Source organism: Pygocentrus nattereri, chromosome 20 (assembly GCF_015220715.1).
Source record: "Pygocentrus nattereri isolate fPygNat1 chromosome 20, fPygNat1.pri, whole genome shotgun sequence".
NCBI lineage: Eukaryota > Metazoa > Chordata > Actinopteri > Characiformes > Serrasalmidae > Pygocentrus > Pygocentrus nattereri.
Window position 1 is genome coordinate 18,283,080 of NC_051230.1, and position 20,648 is coordinate 18,303,727.

Sequence of the window (20,648 nt, forward strand, 5' to 3'; positions counted from 1 at the left end):
CATTGTACTTTTCTAACAGTGTACAAAGACGCACTTGAGAGGTAATAAGATTATTTGGATTAATTTGCAAATCAAAAATGACACAGCATTCATTTTTTACTTATTTAATGCATTTCTATAATTCTACATGTGGAATTAGTTGCCTCTTCAAAGACAATGTGCATGCAGACAGCCGGACAGGACACTCATCTCAAGGTTAAATTTTAAAGCTATCTACCAGGATAGTTAGTTCTTTACTGTATCTTCTGATAAAATCTCAATATAGCTGTATTTATAACAAAATCAATATGGTAAAATACAGTTTTAACAAAAGCATTTGTTAAATTACAAAACTTTACAATAGGAAACACTGCGTGAATGAATTTACAAACTTACTTGAAGTACAAGCTGATGGCTCTTAGTGAAGAAAAGCAGTATTATTTAATAGTTTCGCCCCAACATAGTTCTGACGTTATCCTCTATATAATTCTTTACCGCCATTTTCATCTTACCGACACATTTTAGAGTAAACACAGCTATTCAGACGAAATGCACAATGAACCACCACACCGAATGTTTGTTACTGAGAATTCCTGCTTTGCATATGTGCAGTTGTTTCTCATGTACTGCAGTGCTTACCAAGACTGCAATATTTTATGAACGAAAACGCCTGAGAATCATATACGGTATGATAATGTGTTCATATCAATGTGTTCGTCATCTGATAATGTTTACTGGAGTTGTTAACTGACTATATCTAAAATTTTAGACAAGAAGGAAATGTCAAAAATGTCAAAGAACATGTTACTAAGACCTTTCCCATTAAAATCACCCTTTACATCATATCAAAAAAGTGCAAAACTGGCTCATAGGCCAATGAAATACAAGGGCAGGGGCAGTAAAGGTAGTATGCATGTACCAACAACGCAAAAGCAAATCAGAACCATAACTTACATTTGTGTTAGGTTTGCATAGTAATCAAACATTTTTGTTTACAATGTATTTAGCATGACAAAAACATTTTGAGAAACTCACTGTCAGTGTAAAATCAGCCTACCTGGAAGAAGAACTATGACTAAAGGAAGAAAACCATCCTGGACCATAGCTATTAAAAAAAAAACAAAAACAAACTGATACAGTTGTATGCAAAAGTTTGGGCACTCCTAGTCAAATTATGCTCTGCTGATTTTGAAAATTGAAGTGTAAGTTACACAGCCTCTACAGAGAACACACCTGCACATTTTAACACGCAATTACTGTTTGTTTGCTGAATTTAAAACATTGGGAAAACGTAAAAAATTTGGGAAAACGTAAAACATTAAATGTGGCCTGTAAAAAGATTATAGCACATTTTATTTTTAATTTTTTGATTATCTTAGTCAGCAAATAAACATAAATTATGCATTAAATTTGCAGTATACATTTGTCTGGGGGTGTTCAAACTCATTCACGACTGTAAATGTTCAGGAGAAACTTGTCCGTGTGCAGCCGGTAGGAGTACAAAACGAGGAAAAAGTACTCACTCTGAGGTCATCACAGTTACAAGTAGTACATGGAATCACATTTTAATAATGTATTATCTGAGCAACTTACAAAGCTTTTTGAGAATCACTAATACTTTTGCATATATATATACTTTAGTTACGCAATGACCATTTCACAACATTAACAGACTGACAAATCACCTGCTTTGTTTTGAGGCCCCAAAGTGTTTTTTTTTTTTTTATTATGAGTGATGAGAAACCTCATAAAACAGTAGTCTGTAACTGATAGCTCCTTATGGAGATTCCACTGTGTGGGTACATTTAGATTTCACTGTTGTATCATTAAGTAAAGCTTATGATTAACGTTAGATTTAGCTACTAAGTTAATAATTATATGTTAAGTGAACTCCACTAAATCCTGTTTTTTTTTCCAAACACAGCTTCTATTTATAAAGCAGCTTATGTGTGAAGGCATACCAGTGACATCAACGTTGAGAGCTTCACAAGATGTCAGGTTGTGAGACGTGTGTGTGAGGTGTGAAATTGGCCACGCTGAGAAGATTACTGAAAACTACTGCGCCGGTTAGATCTTTCACCCAGTTTGGAAGACACAGTAGGAAAACTCAGATTTACAATGTCTATTCTAGTAGAAACACTGCACTTTCCATTTTGAGGTCCAGAATTGCAGGTTGTATGAGGTCCAGAATGTAGGTATGTATGATTGCATGTAATATAAGTGAGTTGTGTATAAATAACAGTTCATCTACCATGGTAGTGACCTAGTTGAGAAGGAAATCTCCCATGAACGCTTGCGTTTGTCACATCTTCAAATTCGAGGGCAGTCACATGTCCTCAACTGGAGTCATTCCAGTTCTTCCCAGAGGTTGTGTGATGATTGAGATGGCCCAAATTAAACATGAAGACCGACTTTTAAAGTTTAGACTCCTCTTGAGAAAATCAAAAGAAGTTACACCTGACTCTGTAGCCAGTTTCTGGGGTCCAGCTTTGCTCTGAGGTTCCTCAGGCTGCGGCGGGCACCAGACGGCCGAGAAAAGGCCAGATCCGTCTCAGGGCTGTTGCTGCCCTCGCTGGAGCTGTTGCTGGATGTAGAGCTGGAGCAGGAAAGAGCCGTTTGACTAGGCCGAGGAGCAACAGAGCCTGCGGAAGGAGACTGACAGGAGCACTGGAAGCCCCCATAGCCCCGCTGAGCCTTTAGGGTGGACAGCTTGGCGTCCAGAGAAAGGGTGCGGGGACGGAAGCGGCCGGAGGTCGGGGGAAGGTCGCGGGGCCAAGCATGATGTGAGCGAGGGCTGGTGCTGCAGGGACTATCACTGTCTGAGGTCAGGCTGGCATCAGAGGAGAGCAGACCAGAGGGACTGCGGGGTTGGCGGCTGTGCAGGCGGGGGCTGGGAGTGTGAGGGGAGTGGCGTGCAGTACGATGATGATGATTCCTGTGGTTTTGAGGGCTTCCAGGGGCCTCCGCCTCAAAAAGCGACATCCAGTGAGGTGGGGCGTCCAGCTGAGCTCGAAGCTCAAGCTCTTCAATACGCCTCGCCAGGATGTCAGTGACTGTGCCTATGTCATCAGAAGTGTCAATAACTGCAGGAGGGACAGGAACACAGAGCTGTTACCCACTAGTGCTTTGAACTAATGCAAATTAATTCATTTTTCTCTCTATCTACTCCCATCATAACATCTTACACTGCAGACATATTGTTCAGCTAATTTAAGGCTTATTATTTACAAAATATCATGAAAACTAATATTCAGTTATTAATCTGTTACTACAGTTAATTAACCTTAGGATTTCTTTTCAGTAACCCCTATACAATGCTATATTTAGGATTACAATTACTATGAGAGAGATTTAATGAAATGTATGCAAGTAAGTTTACAGAGTTTATAATGCCCAATTTGCAGTGTAATCTCAAAATCCATTAAAGGAAACCTGTCACTAAATCGACACCACAACTGAACACGCTCAAAGAGGAAGTTTGCATAGTTCTACCACAATACCATGCAGGATGCCAGGCAAGCTGATAAGACTCTCAAGAGAGACTCCCAAGGAAAGCATGACCACCCTGACAAAACCTAGCAAATGGTACTTGAACTTGAATTCTAGATGCATGGTTTATCTGCAATCCTGATTAATGCTTTCACAAAGTGTACCCTGGGTGGTATAACAATTTGCAAAAAACTGAGCTTCGTCAGTTATTCATTCAAAGCTATGAACACCAAATGACAGCAGCTAAGGGAACAGATGAAAGGTAGTATTCACACTGCTATTTATGCAAGCTTTTCAAGTGAACCTGAAATCAACACAGGCTTTCTTTCTTTTCTCTGTTAGTTCCCTGGTCAAGATAAAGACCATAATTTTGTTTTCCTGTAATCTTCTTTAAAACGTAATGACTTTGGCTCCACAAAGAGGGCCATTTTAAAAAAGCTTAAGAAATCCATGGAACCAGCCAGAGAACACCTATGTTTTATTTTATAGTTAATAAACATTTTGCTATAAACCGAACCATTGTTTATTCAAAATCCGCAAAAACTTCAACAGCAAAATATAGGCACTTCAAATATTGCAAGAATACTTGTAATTTTCAAAATTCACATGTCTCCAGGTGATCAGACCTTTAAACCTACCTATTTGCTTGAACTAGACGCCTGGCATCTTGTCATTAATTCTTGGGATCAATTTCTGGCCTGCTGGGCTGGCGTTAAGTGTTTTTATTGGCTGAACTGCAGTGTGTTTGGTGGTACGACTGGTGTGGAACGGTATAGAATTGTGTAAAACTGAGGTGAAATTGCTGTCCCAAAGATTGTTGTTGGGGTAGAAGAGTTGGAGCAGCCATAACATTACAGTGCATTATGAAACAGGCTAATATTAATAATATAAAAAAATGTAAATACTTTTGCGGGCTGGATAGGATGTGTCTTGTGCCTGGTGTTTGACACATGTGCTCTAAACATCTGTGCATCAGTGGGCGGGGGAAAATAATATACTAAATAATACTATCAAAAAAACAAACAAAAAAAACAAAAAAAAAAACAATCTAAGCTAATAATAGTATGTTTCACTGCCCCTTCCCATAATGGCTTTAGAACTCAGACCTCACCTGGTGAAAGCTGAATTATGGGTTGTGTGGATCTAGATCATTGTTTTGTAAATCTGATTCGAGGAGCCACACACAAACCATGATAAAATACTAACAGCAACAAGCTAACATTGTTTATGGAATCACCTTTGAGCTAAATTTGTATTTCTGGGATACTGTATTTTATTATGTTGTATGTCATTGTACTATCTATATTGAATTGTCTGTCTTCATTTCATAAAAGCAATAGGTTTTTTTTTTTTTTACTCGCAGAGGGTTTAATTTCAGGTTGAATGCTTGTAAACATAAGCCTTTATCCACATTAAAATTACACATGACCTGGCTTATTCTGCTTTACTCTGCCATAGCTGCTGTCTCTTTGCAAGACTGCATATACTCACAGGCAGCCATTCAGCTGAGCTGTTTGTTTTTACCCACTAAGCTCTGTAAGTCTGTGAACAGTAAGCCTCGAGGCTCTGCATCCATGAAGCAAAATGCTGTTTTCACAAAGCGTGAATCAAATGGACCACAAAACCACAAACAAACCATATCTAGACGACTGTGTGAGGTGTTCCCAGTTGTTTGTGGGTTCTGATGTCACAGAGGCTAACCCTGTGCAGTGTCTCAGGATCCCTCAGCACAAGGGCAAATGAGTTAGATATTTTGAGCGCAATTCAAAGTACAGACAGACTACAAAGGCCAGCCCAGGACACAGTACAGAGCTTAGTAGCAGCAGCAGAAGAAGAGAGCTGTCCGAAACGACCACTCTGGTTACTTCACCTGTCGCTGTAATAGGAGGAGAGCAGTGCACGGATCTCAGCAGAGACAGCGTTATCCTGCAGCAGCAGACCCTCGCAGGATGGAGGGGTAGAAAGAGGGGGTGCTAAGAGGAAGGATAACATAACCACAAATGCGGAACACAAGGGGGAGGGTACGGTTTGGCAGGGTTGTTTATTCGTATGGTGAGATAAAAAAAAAATGTGTGTGGGTTGAAAAAAGGTAAAAAAATGTTTTAAAAAAATGGTATGATAGAAGTCGTGTAAAGTGAGTATAAATATAGCCAGTGATGCAATGCACAGAGAAAGAAGGGACATGAAAAGAAGATAGAATAAGGAAACCAGTTGAGGGAAAGAAAAAAGGACAGTGAGAGAAACAGAAACAAAGCAAAAATAAAGGAGGAAAGAAGGGGAAAAGACAAAGAAAGAGAGACAGAAAATCAGTGCGTCAGAAATTCTTTCATCTACAGCGACTCAGCTTAGGAGGGGTAAGGTCTGAAACAAGTGCATATGCATTATGGTTTAATGAGAAGGAAGCATGTCTGCTTTTTTTGAATATAGGGTATTATCCCAAGATATAAAAGAGATTGTCATGTATTATATTTATTCTCTAAACTGAACAGGGTTAAATGCTGCAACCTCTTACCCATCTCATGGTAGAGAGAGCCCTGTTTGGCTGTAATTAGGGCAGGTTTGCGTGGTGATGGCTGGTCAATCTTCATTAGCTCGTCACAGCACTGCTTCCATTGACCTGTAGGGGGAGACAACTTCTGAATAAACCAAGCAGCAGAGTGGTACTTGTAGCTCAGTGAGTTAACATTTAGAACAAGGCTTTCTTTGGTATCATTTTGAGAAAAGAGCACAGAACAGTCATATCACAATAAGCTATGTCAAGTTTGTAAGATGTTTAATAATGTTAACTTATGAAGTCTTTGAAAGATAACTTAAATATCATCTGACACTGTTACACTACATTTGGAATATATATACATAAAATAGTATAATACAGGAAATTCATTATTATAAATTATACTGGTACTTAAAAAAATTAAAATATAATATAACTGGTACTATGAAGGCTTAAAAAAGAAATAAAAATAAGTCTACATTGTACTGTACACACATGTACATCTACATCTGATCTCTCACTCACTCATGTCAAAGAACTGCTGCCAGAATGCTTCCATCCAGCGCTGTGTGTCCTCCCGACAGTCTGTGGCTAACGTGTGTGTGACCTCTTCCCCTCCATACTGGTTACTGATGCAGATGCTCTGAGCTTTGCTGTGAGGATCTCTCTCTGCTGCACGTATCCTCGTCTCCTACGAAACACAAAACACGCGCTATTAAACATATGTCTCTTTACAGTCATTTGGGCAAGGACAAATAAGGCGACATCTGGCAGCTACTGCCTAGAAAATGTTTTACTAGGAACAGTAAAGGCTACTCAAAACTTTGAAAGCATTTATAGAGTTTGGCAAGACGTCTGATGTGGAACAATATACTTACTGTTGCTCTGTTGGAATGAAAAACATAACTGGCCTTTTCAAATAACCCTACTTTGAATTGGACTTGAGATGGACACATTTACTTTCAGGGGTGTGAACATCTGATCTGCCAACGATTTGATTGGATTAAACTTTTCAGGTATAATTCAGAAATGCTCTGAATACTAAGTATGGGAATTGTAGGCTGATGCTGACATCTGGTATTTTTCATATGTGTATCAATGGTGATACATAAACATTTATACAATGTAGAATTTAGGACTACAGTTATATAAAAAGGTGTGGACACCCCTGGATTTTCTAAGTGACAATAAATTAACACATCCTCTAGAATGATCACACTTATATATGACATTTTATTTCTGCAAATATTCGGCTAATTATTTGTTATGTTTACACTTATTAGAAACAGTAAAACTTAACATATAGCAGGTGCCATAAATTTTGCAATGGACAGAGCTTTATTCCCCACCTACTATGTAAAACTCAGCAAATTAGCAGTAATTGAGCATTAACAAGAGCAGAAGTCCTGATTTGACCAGGGGTGCCCAAAGTTTTGCATACAACTGTATATCTGGATTAGCACTACAGGGAAATAACATTTTTTTATTTACAAAGTCATGGGTGAGAAACAGCAACATGGTAGGGGGGTGCATTTAAAAAGGGCATACGTTTGTTATTATATGATTTTATAATTATTTTATGTTTTGAATGTTTCAAAATGTGTGCACCTGAACACCTCCAGACTAATAATTTATGCATTTTTCAATCCCTATTTACATTATCATGTCTTGAATTCTGTTTTTTTTTTTTTTTACAGTACCACCATTTCATCTACACATCCCAGTTCCTCTTTCCCCCAGTAGATGGAAGCAGAGGTTCATTAGTATGCCAACTGGTTCGTCTACTTTTCTCCAGAATGGGCTCACGTGCTATGTAATGGAAAACCCACAGGGCAGACTAACTTACTGATATCTTTCTGTGTACCTAAATGTGACTCAAAAAGAAAAGACTGCTCAATGGTTCATGACAAACTACTCACTGTTAGTAAGACCGAACAGCTGACACATCACGACCTGTCATGACAAACACTTCGTCTCCCCAGACTAGACACTGACTTCATAAACTCTGAGTCTCGATCATATGTCTATATAGGAGTGTGTTTGGTTTACACTGAATTACTCACTTTGTTGATGCCGATAGTTAATAAGGGCTCCACGTTGGCCTCAATGTCTTCTTGTCGGCGGTAACAGAAGAGGTTTGTTCCTTTTAGGATGGCATAAACATTCGTCCATCCTTGAGGGTCCCCACCGAGCTGGACAGAGTGAAAGTATCAAACATGAGAAATCTGAGCAGAAGCAATGTGAAACAGTGTGCATGTGTGCATGATTGCGAGAGTGGGTTTTACCTTGACCCTGAGGCAGCCACTCATCATCTGTTGCGTCATACAGTGAGGCTGAGCTGCTAGACGACAACATGCGCTGCCATACAGTGGCAACCAGTATGAACACTCCTCTGTAAAGGGAAGAGAGGGGGAAGGAAAGATTGATTTAGGGGATATTTCCAACTTTACACATCAAAATTAAAGTTATTGTCCCTCAGCTCTTTTCCTATTAAACAGGCTTGACGTTGGGCTTAAGTTATCTGGCTAAACTGAGAAATCCTACTTTGTGAAATACCCCCAGGTGAACATTTCCCTTTTTTTGTGATCATCTTTTTGCCACATTTCTCAAAAAGGGGAGAAAGGATAGGTGTGCAGTACTGTAACAAACTGTTGGGTTGAGTTCAGCAAAATACTTTGAAAAAGTAGTAAGGGCTGAATATTCAATAAACTGTCCTGAATGTATGGCATTCTATTAAACAAGTAGTCATTTATTATTTACAGAAAAGAAACAAAAAACTTCACTCATTTGCGTGATTCAGACAGTTCCTATAGCACCCAGTGTCTATATCATAGATAGATAGATGTTTATACACCTGAACAACATGGAATATTAGTCTTTCTAAGTATAAGTACTTTGTTAGTGTACCTAACACAAATTTTGCCATGTAATATAACTTTTACTACACAAAAAAAAAAAATCTGTACTTTCTACTCACTACATTTTCAAACCAGGCTTGTTTGTCAATTTTTTTTGTACTACTGAATGCCTGGTTCAAAAAACAATTTTTGGTGTATGCTCTACATAAAAAAAATCTCCAGCATAAACCATTATACATGCTCAATGTCATCGCTGCATACATCCAATTAACATTCAATAAGAAACATGTATCAAACATTTTTAAAAAAGTACAACTTTTAGAGAGTATTTCTCTTCTTATTTATTTATTTTTAACCAGAGAGCTTGTGCATTTCTTTAATTAAAAAAAAAAAAAAACTCTGCCTGGGAGTGTCCAAGTAGCCATTTGCTGTAATGCATCCTTGTAGTTGTTTTCAAAATAAAAGCTTATGGAGACCTCAGTGGGAATAATATGTGCATTTCTTGGGCTACAATGGGGCAGTTTGAACCCACGCACACGCATACACGCACACGCACGCACACACAAATTCAGGCCCTTAGCTGCCTGGCATCCCAGCCTGGCAATAATAGCCTCTAATAGCCAGATAACAAGCATGCTGTAAAACTAATCTTTTAAATCGCTTCCTGATATCCTCTAAAAGAAAAATTGAAGTGTTATCATCCTTTGATCAAACACAAAGCCTAACCTTCTGTCTAGAGCCATGTATAATAGTCTCACCCATTTTATGAAAGAACAAAGTAGAATATTGCTGCTTCACAAAGCAGCGGTTAAAGGAGAAAAGAGGAGAACAGGAAACGAGAAGTAGAGAAAAGGTAGAGCAGAGAAGAGTGAGAGAATAGGCATGGCAGATTCAGATTCAGATTCCTTTATTGATCCCAGGGGGAAATTGCAGAAAAGTGAAGGACAGTGAAAATATAAAGACAGAAGGCAGAGTAGAGCAGGCATTATAAAAAGAGAGGAGAGGAAAAAATTAGGAAAAGGAAAGATGAGAGGAGATAAAAAGTAGAGGAGAGATAGAGGACAGATATGTGAAGTGTCTCACCATTGCCAGTAATAGTGAGGTCGTGTGTGCGGAAGCTGTCCTGGACATGAGAGAGTGTGAGGGTGGTGTGTGCCAAGAGATGATACTTCGGCCCTCTGTGGACAGACAAACACACACACACACGTGAAAATACAGTAACTGTGAAGGGAAAGTCATATACATATATACACATCTGTAATATACACATATTAAGTGCTTAAGTGTAAGTGCTTCTGTTCGTGTGTATTATGTATAGACTAGGGCCAGACCGATATATTGGTTAGCTGATAAGATCAAGCACAATGTCTCAGTGATAGGATGACACCTTTGACTGTAGAGACTCCTTAGACTGCCGCTGGGCAGCTCATAATGAAGCTATCTATAATTACAGTAATACAGGCTGAACTGGTGAATCCTAACACAAAACACCATCATGGTAGGTAATACAAAAATACAAAATGCATTCAAATCTATAACAGAAAAAAGTTTATATAAAAAGAATGAATGAAAACATTTGCATAAGACTGTCTGAGCCCATTGAATCCTGCAGGGTCAAAAACACTACTGACACATATCATGACAAGTTGTGTACAAATACGTTATTACTTTATAGCTCAGATGTAGGTTACATGTAATGCTGAAAGTAAGCTTTTTGTATTGGGTGCTACAGACAGTAGCCCAGTTGCTTTTTATCAATCAGAGAAAGCGATGAGCCCCCAAATCTTGCTGCTGTTTCACTAGCATGCTGCAGACAATTTGTGCTTTTTTAAATGAAATAATAAATTTTGTCCAATCACTGCCACGATGTGCATGTTTAATGTATATACACAGATACTCACGGCACCGGTGGTACAGGCAGCAGCAGTGGTGCGGCTCCTCCATTGCTGACAGGGCTGCAGGCTCCGGGCTCAAGAGCCGCCCGCAGCTTCTTCCCCGACGAGCGGCCCAACGAGGAGCTCAGCTTGCTGGCCAGTTTGCGAGGTGTGCTGCCCGCTGAGTAATCATCCTCTGAACAGCAGCTATATAGCTCCAACCTCAGCTCAAAGCCCGGGCTCGCTTCATTACTGCACACAAGAAAGTGCATGTACACATCTCTGAGTCGTTACATAGTCTATGTGAGGATACCACGTCATTTTAGGCCTGTGCATGGATATTTGTGGGGTGCTTTTCAATGCAAAGTATCTCATGTTATATGTTTAGTCACATGCAATCTACATAATAGCACAGAGTAACTGCAGCACTTAATACAGTATTCAAAAATTTGGAATCATGCAATGTGTTTTTTTTGAGATCCAGTCATAATGGCTGTTCTTTAGTCATGTTCAAATAATACATCAAAATCTTTTATTTTATTCAATAATAAAATAAAGTAATAAAAGTATTCTAAATATGAGCTACATATTTGAACTATAATAATTTTATGTTTTATTCATTATTCCTTGTACTTTTGAAAATGACTAAAAAGTTATTAAATGATCATTTCTACGTGATTATCTATTTTTTGGTTATTATAACTTTCATTCTTGATGTTACACATCTATTCCAGTTATTTTAGAATAGTGTACAGCTCTGTTCATAATTCTGGACATATGTAAGTTTAGTAGATTAATTTTACACATGTATCTAAAACAAAATAGTTACATATTAGTGAAAACATTGATTGAAATAAAGCAACTCTATATTTTCCATAAATAGGGAGATGCAAGTAACCTACTCTATTTGGACTCTATTCTTTAACCTAGATCAAGTCTAATTTTAATAAAGGACTCACAGTCTAATGCTCCAGCTCTGGGATTGATCAGGCTCAAGAAATAGGTCATACTCAAACACAGACACATACATACTGAACACAGCAGACGTACTAAAGCATACTGTAAGGCCAGAGTTTAATATTTGCTTTATGCCACCCACACACAGAGTTAGGCTTTAGAGGATTCATAATTCCTTAATACAAACACACATACAGCTCATGTAAACCGAATGGAAAAGTGTCATGTTTACATGGCCTTGTACATGATTTATACATTAAATGTTTCTGTGAGGAGGGATATTTAGTGTATACGTCACCAAAAGAGGCACATGAACTTACAAGACTATAGTGTTGTCGAAGCAGATGTCTGTGAGGGTTCTGTCTACCATCACCATGTCGGTGTCAAAAATCTCCCCTCCTAACTGCAGCAGACAGAACACAGCACAGCGGTGCAGCTCTGACAGAGAGAGAGAGAGAGAGAGAGAGAGAGAGAGAGAGTAAGGCAAATGGAGTAAACAGACCGACAGTGTCTTACAAGTGTAGCCGTGTAAAAGCACTAGGTCAGTGTTTTTGTATTAAACTCAGGGTGTTAAAGCTTCACATTTTCAGGCTTGATGTAGTACTACTGTACTGAGTTAAAAAATACTGAATGAAAAAATACAGTTGGATGGTTTGAACACATTGACATGTTTTGTTGATTTATGTGAATATAAATTAGCACAATTTTAGTCTGAAAATTTCTATTTATTTGTTTAACATATTGAGAAAAAAAAAAGAAAATATATAATGTGCCATAACTTTTGCAGAAGTCACATTTTGTTTTTTGTGTTTGTTTTTTTAAACTGTGTTATTACAAATGTGTAGAAGTGTTTCTTTGTAGAGGACATGTTTCATTTTTCACAAAAAAAAAAAACAAAAGAAAACATGTGACAGGGGTGCCCACGCTTGTGCATACAACTGTATGCATTTATTTTGCACTCCTGACCAATCTCTAAGGGGTTTCCCAGCAGGACACAGATTCAGAGCAACTTACCTGTTGCTTGTAGCGTGTTGAAGGCTCCACTACAAGCAACAGGTAAGATTTTTAAAATTTAGGTCTTAGGCTTTGGGACAGCCAAGTCTTAATAGAAAGCACCCTATAAAGCACAAGTTTCTATACTTTTAACTTACTATTGTCCCAAATAATGCCTTGGGTTTAAATAGGTCATGGCAATCTTTGTAAATATCGAAGATCTGAATCCTTAATTGCTTTTTTAATAGATTCTTCACTGTGGAACCACAGTTTGAACTAATTCAGAAACAGTCCATATAAGGGGGTGAAATACTTTTGCAAAGCACTGAACATCTCTATGAGAAACAGCTGCACAGTGATGCATTCTATGTTTTTATGCTTGAAGCACCTGCAGACAGTAACACTAAGCATGACAAACCTTTACTCATCCTTAAAATGTTTACAGATTATAAACATCCAGCTCAATCTCTGTGCTAGTGCGGAATGCAACGTCTTGAAAAAGACCTTCGAAGCAAATTAATGGAATTTATTTCATATTGATTTTGGAATAAACACAAACACCATGCTTGCAATGCACAAAAAATACATCTGCTCTCATAATTTTATACTGTTATGAAGCCTTTCAACGTGGGACCAATTCATGTCTGTACATTTCTGTGGTATACAGGAAAGCAAAGCATGCATTTTCTGTAGCTTTAATTTTACAGCTTTAGTAGTAAAATGCTGTCACCTATAGAGCTGTAGAGAGTGGTTTGTAAGTGCCTTGTGCCTCAATCTCAAAAAGAATCATTAAAAATTAACCATATGGCACTTGGAATCCATGATAATGGACCACAATGTGTGATTAAGAATGTATGTGTTGCTATGCAGGATAAAGAATGGTTTAAAAGTGGCTTATTAAGATCCTTTATATTAAGTGAATATACACATTTTATTTTTTTCATTATAATGGACAAGTAACTCTGTGTCAATGCTTTAATGGATGTTATCTATTATCCTGATGTGCTAACTGTTTTTGATATTGCCCAGACCTAGTGTCTATGATGATGCGATTTTCTGCTAGCACCCGTGTAGGACTCCAGTAGCAAGTTCCATTTACATTCATAATTTTTAGGCTGTTCTAAATTAAACACAGACATAAAATACACTCCATGTTTATCTGAGAACTATTACAGGATTTTTTTTAACATGTGTTTAACCATGTATGCTGAATTTTTACAATGACTCTTTCAGTAAAGTGTCACAAATGAATAGAGCTGCTGCCACTGTTTTTCATTTCTTCCTCTTCTTTGGCAATTTTTCTCCCCAGTATTAGTCAGGTCCAGTTCTACTCACTAGATAAGTCTTTAGAGGGTAATGGCTAGCAGGAGTCATTTAAGCTTCACCAGATCTCTTTCAACTGCTGCTAAGACAACATCACTGGACAGCTCAACACGGTTGGAGGAGACAGTTTGGAGTCAGTTTTGTTACGTCAGCTAAGCATTTCTAACATCTGACTGAAAAGCATTGGTCAGGCTACTGCTCGGTTTCACAGTTACTGACGTATTTAGGCCTTCCAGAAGGTATACAGTGATGGTTTTCTCTTACAAAATTGGTTCCACATATTTAAAAACAAAACGTGATTGACTGATTGAACAATGGAAGAACCACAGAGTAAAAAATATCCTGACTGAACAATTTTTCCTTGGATGGTTCAAGATGTTTCCAATCAAAACTTAACAATGAACTAAAAGCACAATTACAACATAGTGTTTAAAACAAGATGCCTGATAATTCTAATAAAAAGAACTAAACAATACAATTTTTTCCATTTCACAGAAATTATTAGGCCTAGAAGTGCTCGAAAGTTTCGTACTGGCACCATCCTTATGCAAGCTATCTAATCACAGCTGATTAATTGAGAAAGCATATTTACATTTTTTTAGATTAAAATTACATATAACTGATTAACAGATTAATAACAGATTAAAGTTCATATAACTGATTCAATCATGACACCCCTAATTGATACACTTGTTCACATTTAATTGGAGTCTCTTTGCTCTTACCTCCTTTGTTTTTGAAGTATTCTGTGTCTTTCCACATCAGAGGGATTCGAAGGTCTGTGATAGAAACACACATCCAGAGTGAGAAATCAGACAAGGTCATAACACACACAGTCAAACACACGTGCCCTGTCTCATGCATGACTACACACACACACACACACACACACACACACACACACACACACACACACACACACACACACACACACACACAGCTATTCGTCGCCACAGATGCTGGAGCTGGCTGTCTCTGCAATGTCAATCACGATTAGTATCTGTCACTCTCCCTATTTCACACACACAAACACTCACACTCTTATCTGGAGGCAGCAGGCAGTCACAGCCAGGCTGTGGGTGTAGGAGAAATAACCGTGAAGGCCGTGCTCTCAATACTGTATCACCCCACTGGACCACTCACTGCATTAAGACTGCATTTATCATACCTAATCTATTCCAGCCTGAGCCAGCATCAATCAGTCATACTCTGGCTAATTAGACCAGAACTGCAATGCTAGTTAATAAAAATTAATAGATGAAGGTCCATTAGGAGACAATTAAGGGGATAATGACTGCAGTGTATGAGCAACTATGAGATCTGTGCGCAGTCAACATGTCTGTGTATGTTTGAACAGTATAAGAAACAGCAAGCATGCTAGCGTGGTATTTAATTTTGCCACACTTATGCATAGATAAGAGAATAACTTTATTCAGCAAGGCAGCAGGGTAAAAAGTGCTGAACTGCCCACACACATACACGTTATAGAAACTCATAATAACTTTATAATTATGCCCTTCACACCAGAGGTCAGCCTGGGGAAAATATTTCAATGACATTTAAATTTCAAAATATTTAAACGTGCAGAAGCGTGTTCCCGTGTGTGTGTTTAAGTAGCTATATGTAATAATAATTTGAACCAGGTGTATTTTGTGAACATAATCTATGTGTGTATATGTATGTGTGTGTGTGTTTAAGTAGCTATATGTAATACGTTTCATTACTAAACTACCTAACTGCTAAACCTAACCCCAACCTAAACAACCTCAACCTCAAACAATATAAAAAATAAGTTCTGCTTTTTTTTAATACAATGAAACTTGTAGTTTTCATAAAAAGCATTTTACAATGTCAAGGATATGTTGTTGGGCCTCTAAGTTAGCCTTGTTTTTCCCTCTAGTTTTCCAACAAAGTCGGGAAGGCTTTGTCCACACCCCAATCCCCCCCCACCAAACAAACACACACACACACACACACACACACACACACACACACACACACACACACACACACACACACACACACACACACACACACACACACACACATCATGCAGTCATGCAGACAGACAGTGGATAACAGCCAGAAGCTACAGGTTGTCATGGCTTTGGCCAGTATGAGGAAAAAAGGAGTGAATATTACAGGGTGTGGAGGGGAGAAACAGACTGTAAAAGAGTGGGTGGTGAGCTCATAAAAGCCCACCAGACTGCACAGCTAACAAATAAACCAGCAGGGTAGTCTCTTAACAAAAAAGACCTCAATGAGGCATCAGGAAACACACACACACACACACACACACACACACACACATATAAAGACACCACCGTCACCTAAGCTAAGTAGTGAAAGTGGTCTATATAGAAGCTGAAAGTTGTTTTATAACAGTGGTCCTGTTCATACCTGCTATTATTATCATCCATCTCAAGTGATCTGATCAGCAAGACAGCAAGATGCAAAACCTTTCACACCATGGGTCTCGAAAGCATCTCCCGTGACCATTTCTGATTGTATTTTGTGACTGGAGGAAGGATGCCGTGAATATTTACTACGTCTTTGTCTTGCTCTTGCTACATTTATTATCAAACAGAGAAGTCCTGCAAATCCTTGTTGGTTAAAATGGGCTAGGGTTAAGGCTGTGGATGTAACAAAGACTGTATGGACTGATAAAGGATTGCATACACCACACAACCTTTGAAGTCCTAACATCTCACACATCTGACAGGTTTCTCTGCATTTTTGGGCCATGTAAATATTGTGGATCATATATTAAATGACTTGGGATCACACGATATACAACTTAAGCTGTTGGTGAACTGAACCAAACTCAAAGAACTTGCATCTAGTTACTAGGAGATGCAAATAAATATTACTGCTGCTGCTTTTGCCAACATTTGCGTTGATACAGTAGAGAAGCAACAGGTAAACATAAAAGTGAGGTGATAAGATGTGATTAGCAGGGTAATTTTTGGTTTTACATGTACATGCACTTGATTGATTAAGATTCAGATTAAGTCACTGACCAGTATACCTTACCAGACCATGCTCAAGTTGAGTTACAAAAAATTAACCAAAGCCCAGTTCAACACAACTTGTAAACAAATTGGAGAAAAAGCCTTCAGTTCCTTTCATCTCTGCTGTGATAATGCAGTTTATTAGGCAGTCCTTTACTGTTGCCAGGGATGTACGGAGACTATTTTGGTATTTACACTACAAATATAAGCCTATGTGGTCATATGCATCCCGGACCACCTCCAAAGTGAGGTTTAGTGATCAAAAGACACACAGGACCTTGTTCACACTTCTACTTAACACTGTCACCCACTGTCAGATCATCCAATACACTGTTAATGCCAGGTGTGAACAAGGGAACTAAATAACTTCAGTGTTTAGAAGCGGTTACTGAAAAGTTAAGCCTGCAAACTTACCTGAAATTGCAACTTTGCCTTTACATGGAGATCGATCATCCATTGGGCCTGCATCTGAGGACCTGAAACATAAAATCACTATGGTACACCGACGACACACCACACGTTTAATGATGTTTAAACTCTTTCCAGAGAAGGGCACTGTGTCATGTGTACCTTATGTGACTGGTCACAGAGTTTAATAGTTAGAGAGGGTCTCCTCAATACAAACAAAATGCCACATTGTGATTATATTGCTTTATCTTGTGATATGCCTTGCAATATATTGTGAACGCTTATAATAATAAATAAAACATTTAGTGATTGGTCAGAAGCTCATTTGCATATCATACAACTCTGAAATATTGGTAACGTGAAGGTTGACTGTAATCACAATTAGCCAGAAATACACAATGGCACAACGTATTTCTGGTTAGTCTTGCCTTGTTTGGATTAAGCCAAGACTGTGACAACAGTCAATGAGTCAGCAAGTGAACTGTAACTGACCTCTAGGCAATTTTCTAACTTTGGCTAGTGCATGTCATGTGCTTTGGAGTTCCTCAGTCACCTCTGCTTCATCTGTTACCATTTTAGGAAACTGCTTGTTTTCTAGGAATGAGTAATGTTTGTTTCCTCACTTGTAAACAAATAGTAGTTGTACTGAACTCACTAATAAAGCTTTAAACCTTGTGAAAAGCCTGGCCATTTACACTACAGTTCATGACTTTGTTGAAGCTGGATTGTTAACACCAGTATCAACATTGCATTCAACTTTATTTATTTTTTATATAACACCCTTTAATAGTTTTCCAACTGCTTCATTGGTAACTGATCTTTAAAAACATTGCAAATGACAAATGCCTTAGCTTGGAAAGTTAGTGGAAAATCAGACCAAGTTTTTTTTTTTTTTTTACATTTTTTTTCCACTTTACTTACTGTGTAACTATTATCATTTGTTAGCTGAGTGAATAAACCAGTAATTAATGATTTTTCCTTTTCCCTTTATGTTCTGTTCATTGTTATTGAGGTACTGTGCTAAAATATTTATTACAATAATTATACTCCATACTGCTCAGTTCTATATGAACTGAATTCATCTTCCCCAAATTAGCCACTGTACTAAACAGAATTAAATCGGAGCTTATACCTGCGTGCCACCCGCTGCATGACCTGTGCTTCTTTCATGCGTTGGAGCTCGGACATGTAGGCCATGATGCGGGAGTTGCACGTGAGTAGGCTCTTTGAGGCCTCCAGAGCCTGGTCTCTCTGAGAGCAAGCAGCCAGGAGCTTGCAGGCGCCCTCACGCATTCGGATCTCATAGTCAATCTTCTTTTGAATGTCACTGTCCTGGAAAATAGAAAAGCAGAGGGGGATGTTGGTTTTATTACATTACAACAAAGTTAAAGGGAACTCAATTAGCAAGTTTTAGAGGTTAAAAAAATTCATTTTTTATTCACATATTAGTATCATGTAACATATGGAATCATTAATAGTAGTTACTGAATAGAATGTTAAGATAAGTGAATCAATAAGCCTGTAGTTTAGGAAATGAAGGAATGTAAGTATTCATAAAATAAAGAATCCTAGAAGCACCAAGAATATGCTAATCAATGCACATCATCTAAACATAACCTTCCCAATGCTCCTGTTAAACTGATCCAGACGTGGAATTTAAATCTTTCAGCTAATATTAAAGCAGCTCCAATATTATTGAGTATTTCAATAAGCTAGACTTATGACACTTCAAGCTAGACTTATGACACTGCATCGACTCCAGCAGTTATTTTACACATGAAGAAATGTCTATTGAAAAAGTCTAGTTGCCAAGAAGCCTACATCACATAAGATTAGACAAGACTATAGAGACTCTCTAAACAGCCACTCGCATGTAAAAGCATTTACAGTCCTAAAGATGCAAACACATCCCCCCCCTCCTATAAAAACGTGACTCTACTTCTTTACTGACTGTGAAAACAGCCCAAAGACAAGACTGCATGACTGCCTGCTCCATAATAGGCAAAGTCCCAACACTGAGCATCTCAGTTCAGTCACGCAAGGGTGAAGTATCAATGGCACAGAAAAACTCAGCCAGCTCTGGTACCTTTAGGTCACCCCCTGCAAGGCAGACATGAACATGCTGAATCATTCATGTTCTCCCACTGTGGAACTGTCAAAACAGGGAACCACACCCTGTACCCTTGTGTTTTCCCAGGGGCCTAGGAGGATTTTAAGTGCAGTGGAGATGGTGCTTCAGTCAAAACTAAACTGTGGATGTTACAGCAAGGAATTAATTACTTGTGGCTTAATTAGGGTAAGAGCGGGAAAGTAAGGGTGGAGTCGATTTTTTACATCAAAATATCTTCCATTTTCTAAAGAATGAGATGATTAAACTAAACAATTGTACATCAAGGCAACAAAGTTTTTTTATATAACGCTTTTTATGTGTTTACAAAGCAGCTTCACAGAACAATCCAGGTCCAAGCCCCCATAAGCATCAATAACAGCAACAGCGGCAAAAAACCTTGAGAAGAAACCTTGAGAGGAACCAAAGTGGAATTCATCCTCTTCTGGTCAACACCGGATAGCCAACAACTTTAGTATGAAATATTTAAATGCAGATATGGGGGATAAACAGGTCAAGCAATAGAAATAATTAAATAGTTTGAGTCTGTGCAGCAGCAGCAGTAGCATTATCAGAAAGGACAGTTCATGCAGGTGAGGTTTGAACAGCATTGTACAGCAGAAATCTTCATGGTGGTTAAACAGGTCCAGAAGGCTGGCAATGAGTGGGCAGTGTAGTAGTTTATAAAAATACTACCACAGCTGCTGCTGCTGCTGCTGCTGCTACTACTACTACTACTACTACAGCTGCAAACAGTGCTACTAATATTGCTACTGTACTATGACTGATTATTATTGCTAATATCACTATTACTACTATTCTTATTGCTTATACTGCTACTGCTACTACTACTGTTATTGCTAATACCACCACCACCACTACTACTACTACTACTACTACTACTACTACTACTACTACTACTACTACTACTACTACTACTACTACTACTACTACTACTACTACTACTACTACTACTACTGCTGCTAATACTGATATTACTACTACTACTACTACTACTGTTATTGCTAATACCGATACTACTACTACTACTACTGTTATTGCTAATACCGATACTACTACTACTACTACTGTTATTGCTAATACCGATACTACTACTACTACTACTGTTATTGCTAATACCGATACTACTACTAC

At 38.3% G+C, this 20,648-nt stretch overlaps 1 protein-coding gene across 4 annotated transcripts in view; it reads right to left on the reverse strand.

The window, feature by feature from the left end:
- Nucleotides 1-88: 88 nt before the first annotated feature.
- rtkn (rhotekin) overlaps nucleotides 89-20,648 on the reverse strand; it is an 89,677-nt gene continuing 69,117 nt past the window's right edge. For 3 of the 4 annotated variants that reach the window (XM_017695538.2, XM_017695539.2, XM_017695541.2), the window contains exons 2-12: nucleotides 18,519-18,718; nucleotides 17,393-17,454; nucleotides 14,693-14,746; nucleotides 11,972-12,089; nucleotides 10,722-10,946; nucleotides 9,904-9,998; nucleotides 8,248-8,354; nucleotides 8,026-8,154; nucleotides 6,488-6,653; nucleotides 5,981-6,085; nucleotides 89-3,062 (exon numbers count right to left, since the gene is read on the reverse strand). In XM_017695538.2, coding sequence (XP_017551027.1) covers nucleotides 2,431-3,062; nucleotides 5,981-6,085; nucleotides 6,488-6,653; nucleotides 8,026-8,154; nucleotides 8,248-8,354; nucleotides 9,904-9,998; nucleotides 10,722-10,946; nucleotides 11,972-12,089; nucleotides 14,693-14,746; nucleotides 17,393-17,454; nucleotides 18,519-18,718 — 1,893 coding nt within the window. In that variant the 3' untranslated portion in view covers nucleotides 89-2,430. Of the gene's footprint in view, nucleotides 3,063-5,338; nucleotides 5,442-5,980; nucleotides 6,086-6,487; nucleotides 6,654-8,025; nucleotides 8,155-8,247; nucleotides 8,355-9,903; nucleotides 9,999-10,721; nucleotides 10,947-11,971; nucleotides 12,090-14,692; nucleotides 14,747-17,392; nucleotides 17,455-18,518; nucleotides 18,719-20,648 lie in introns of all 4 variants that reach the window. The other variant, XM_017695542.2, reaches the window with a different exon arrangement.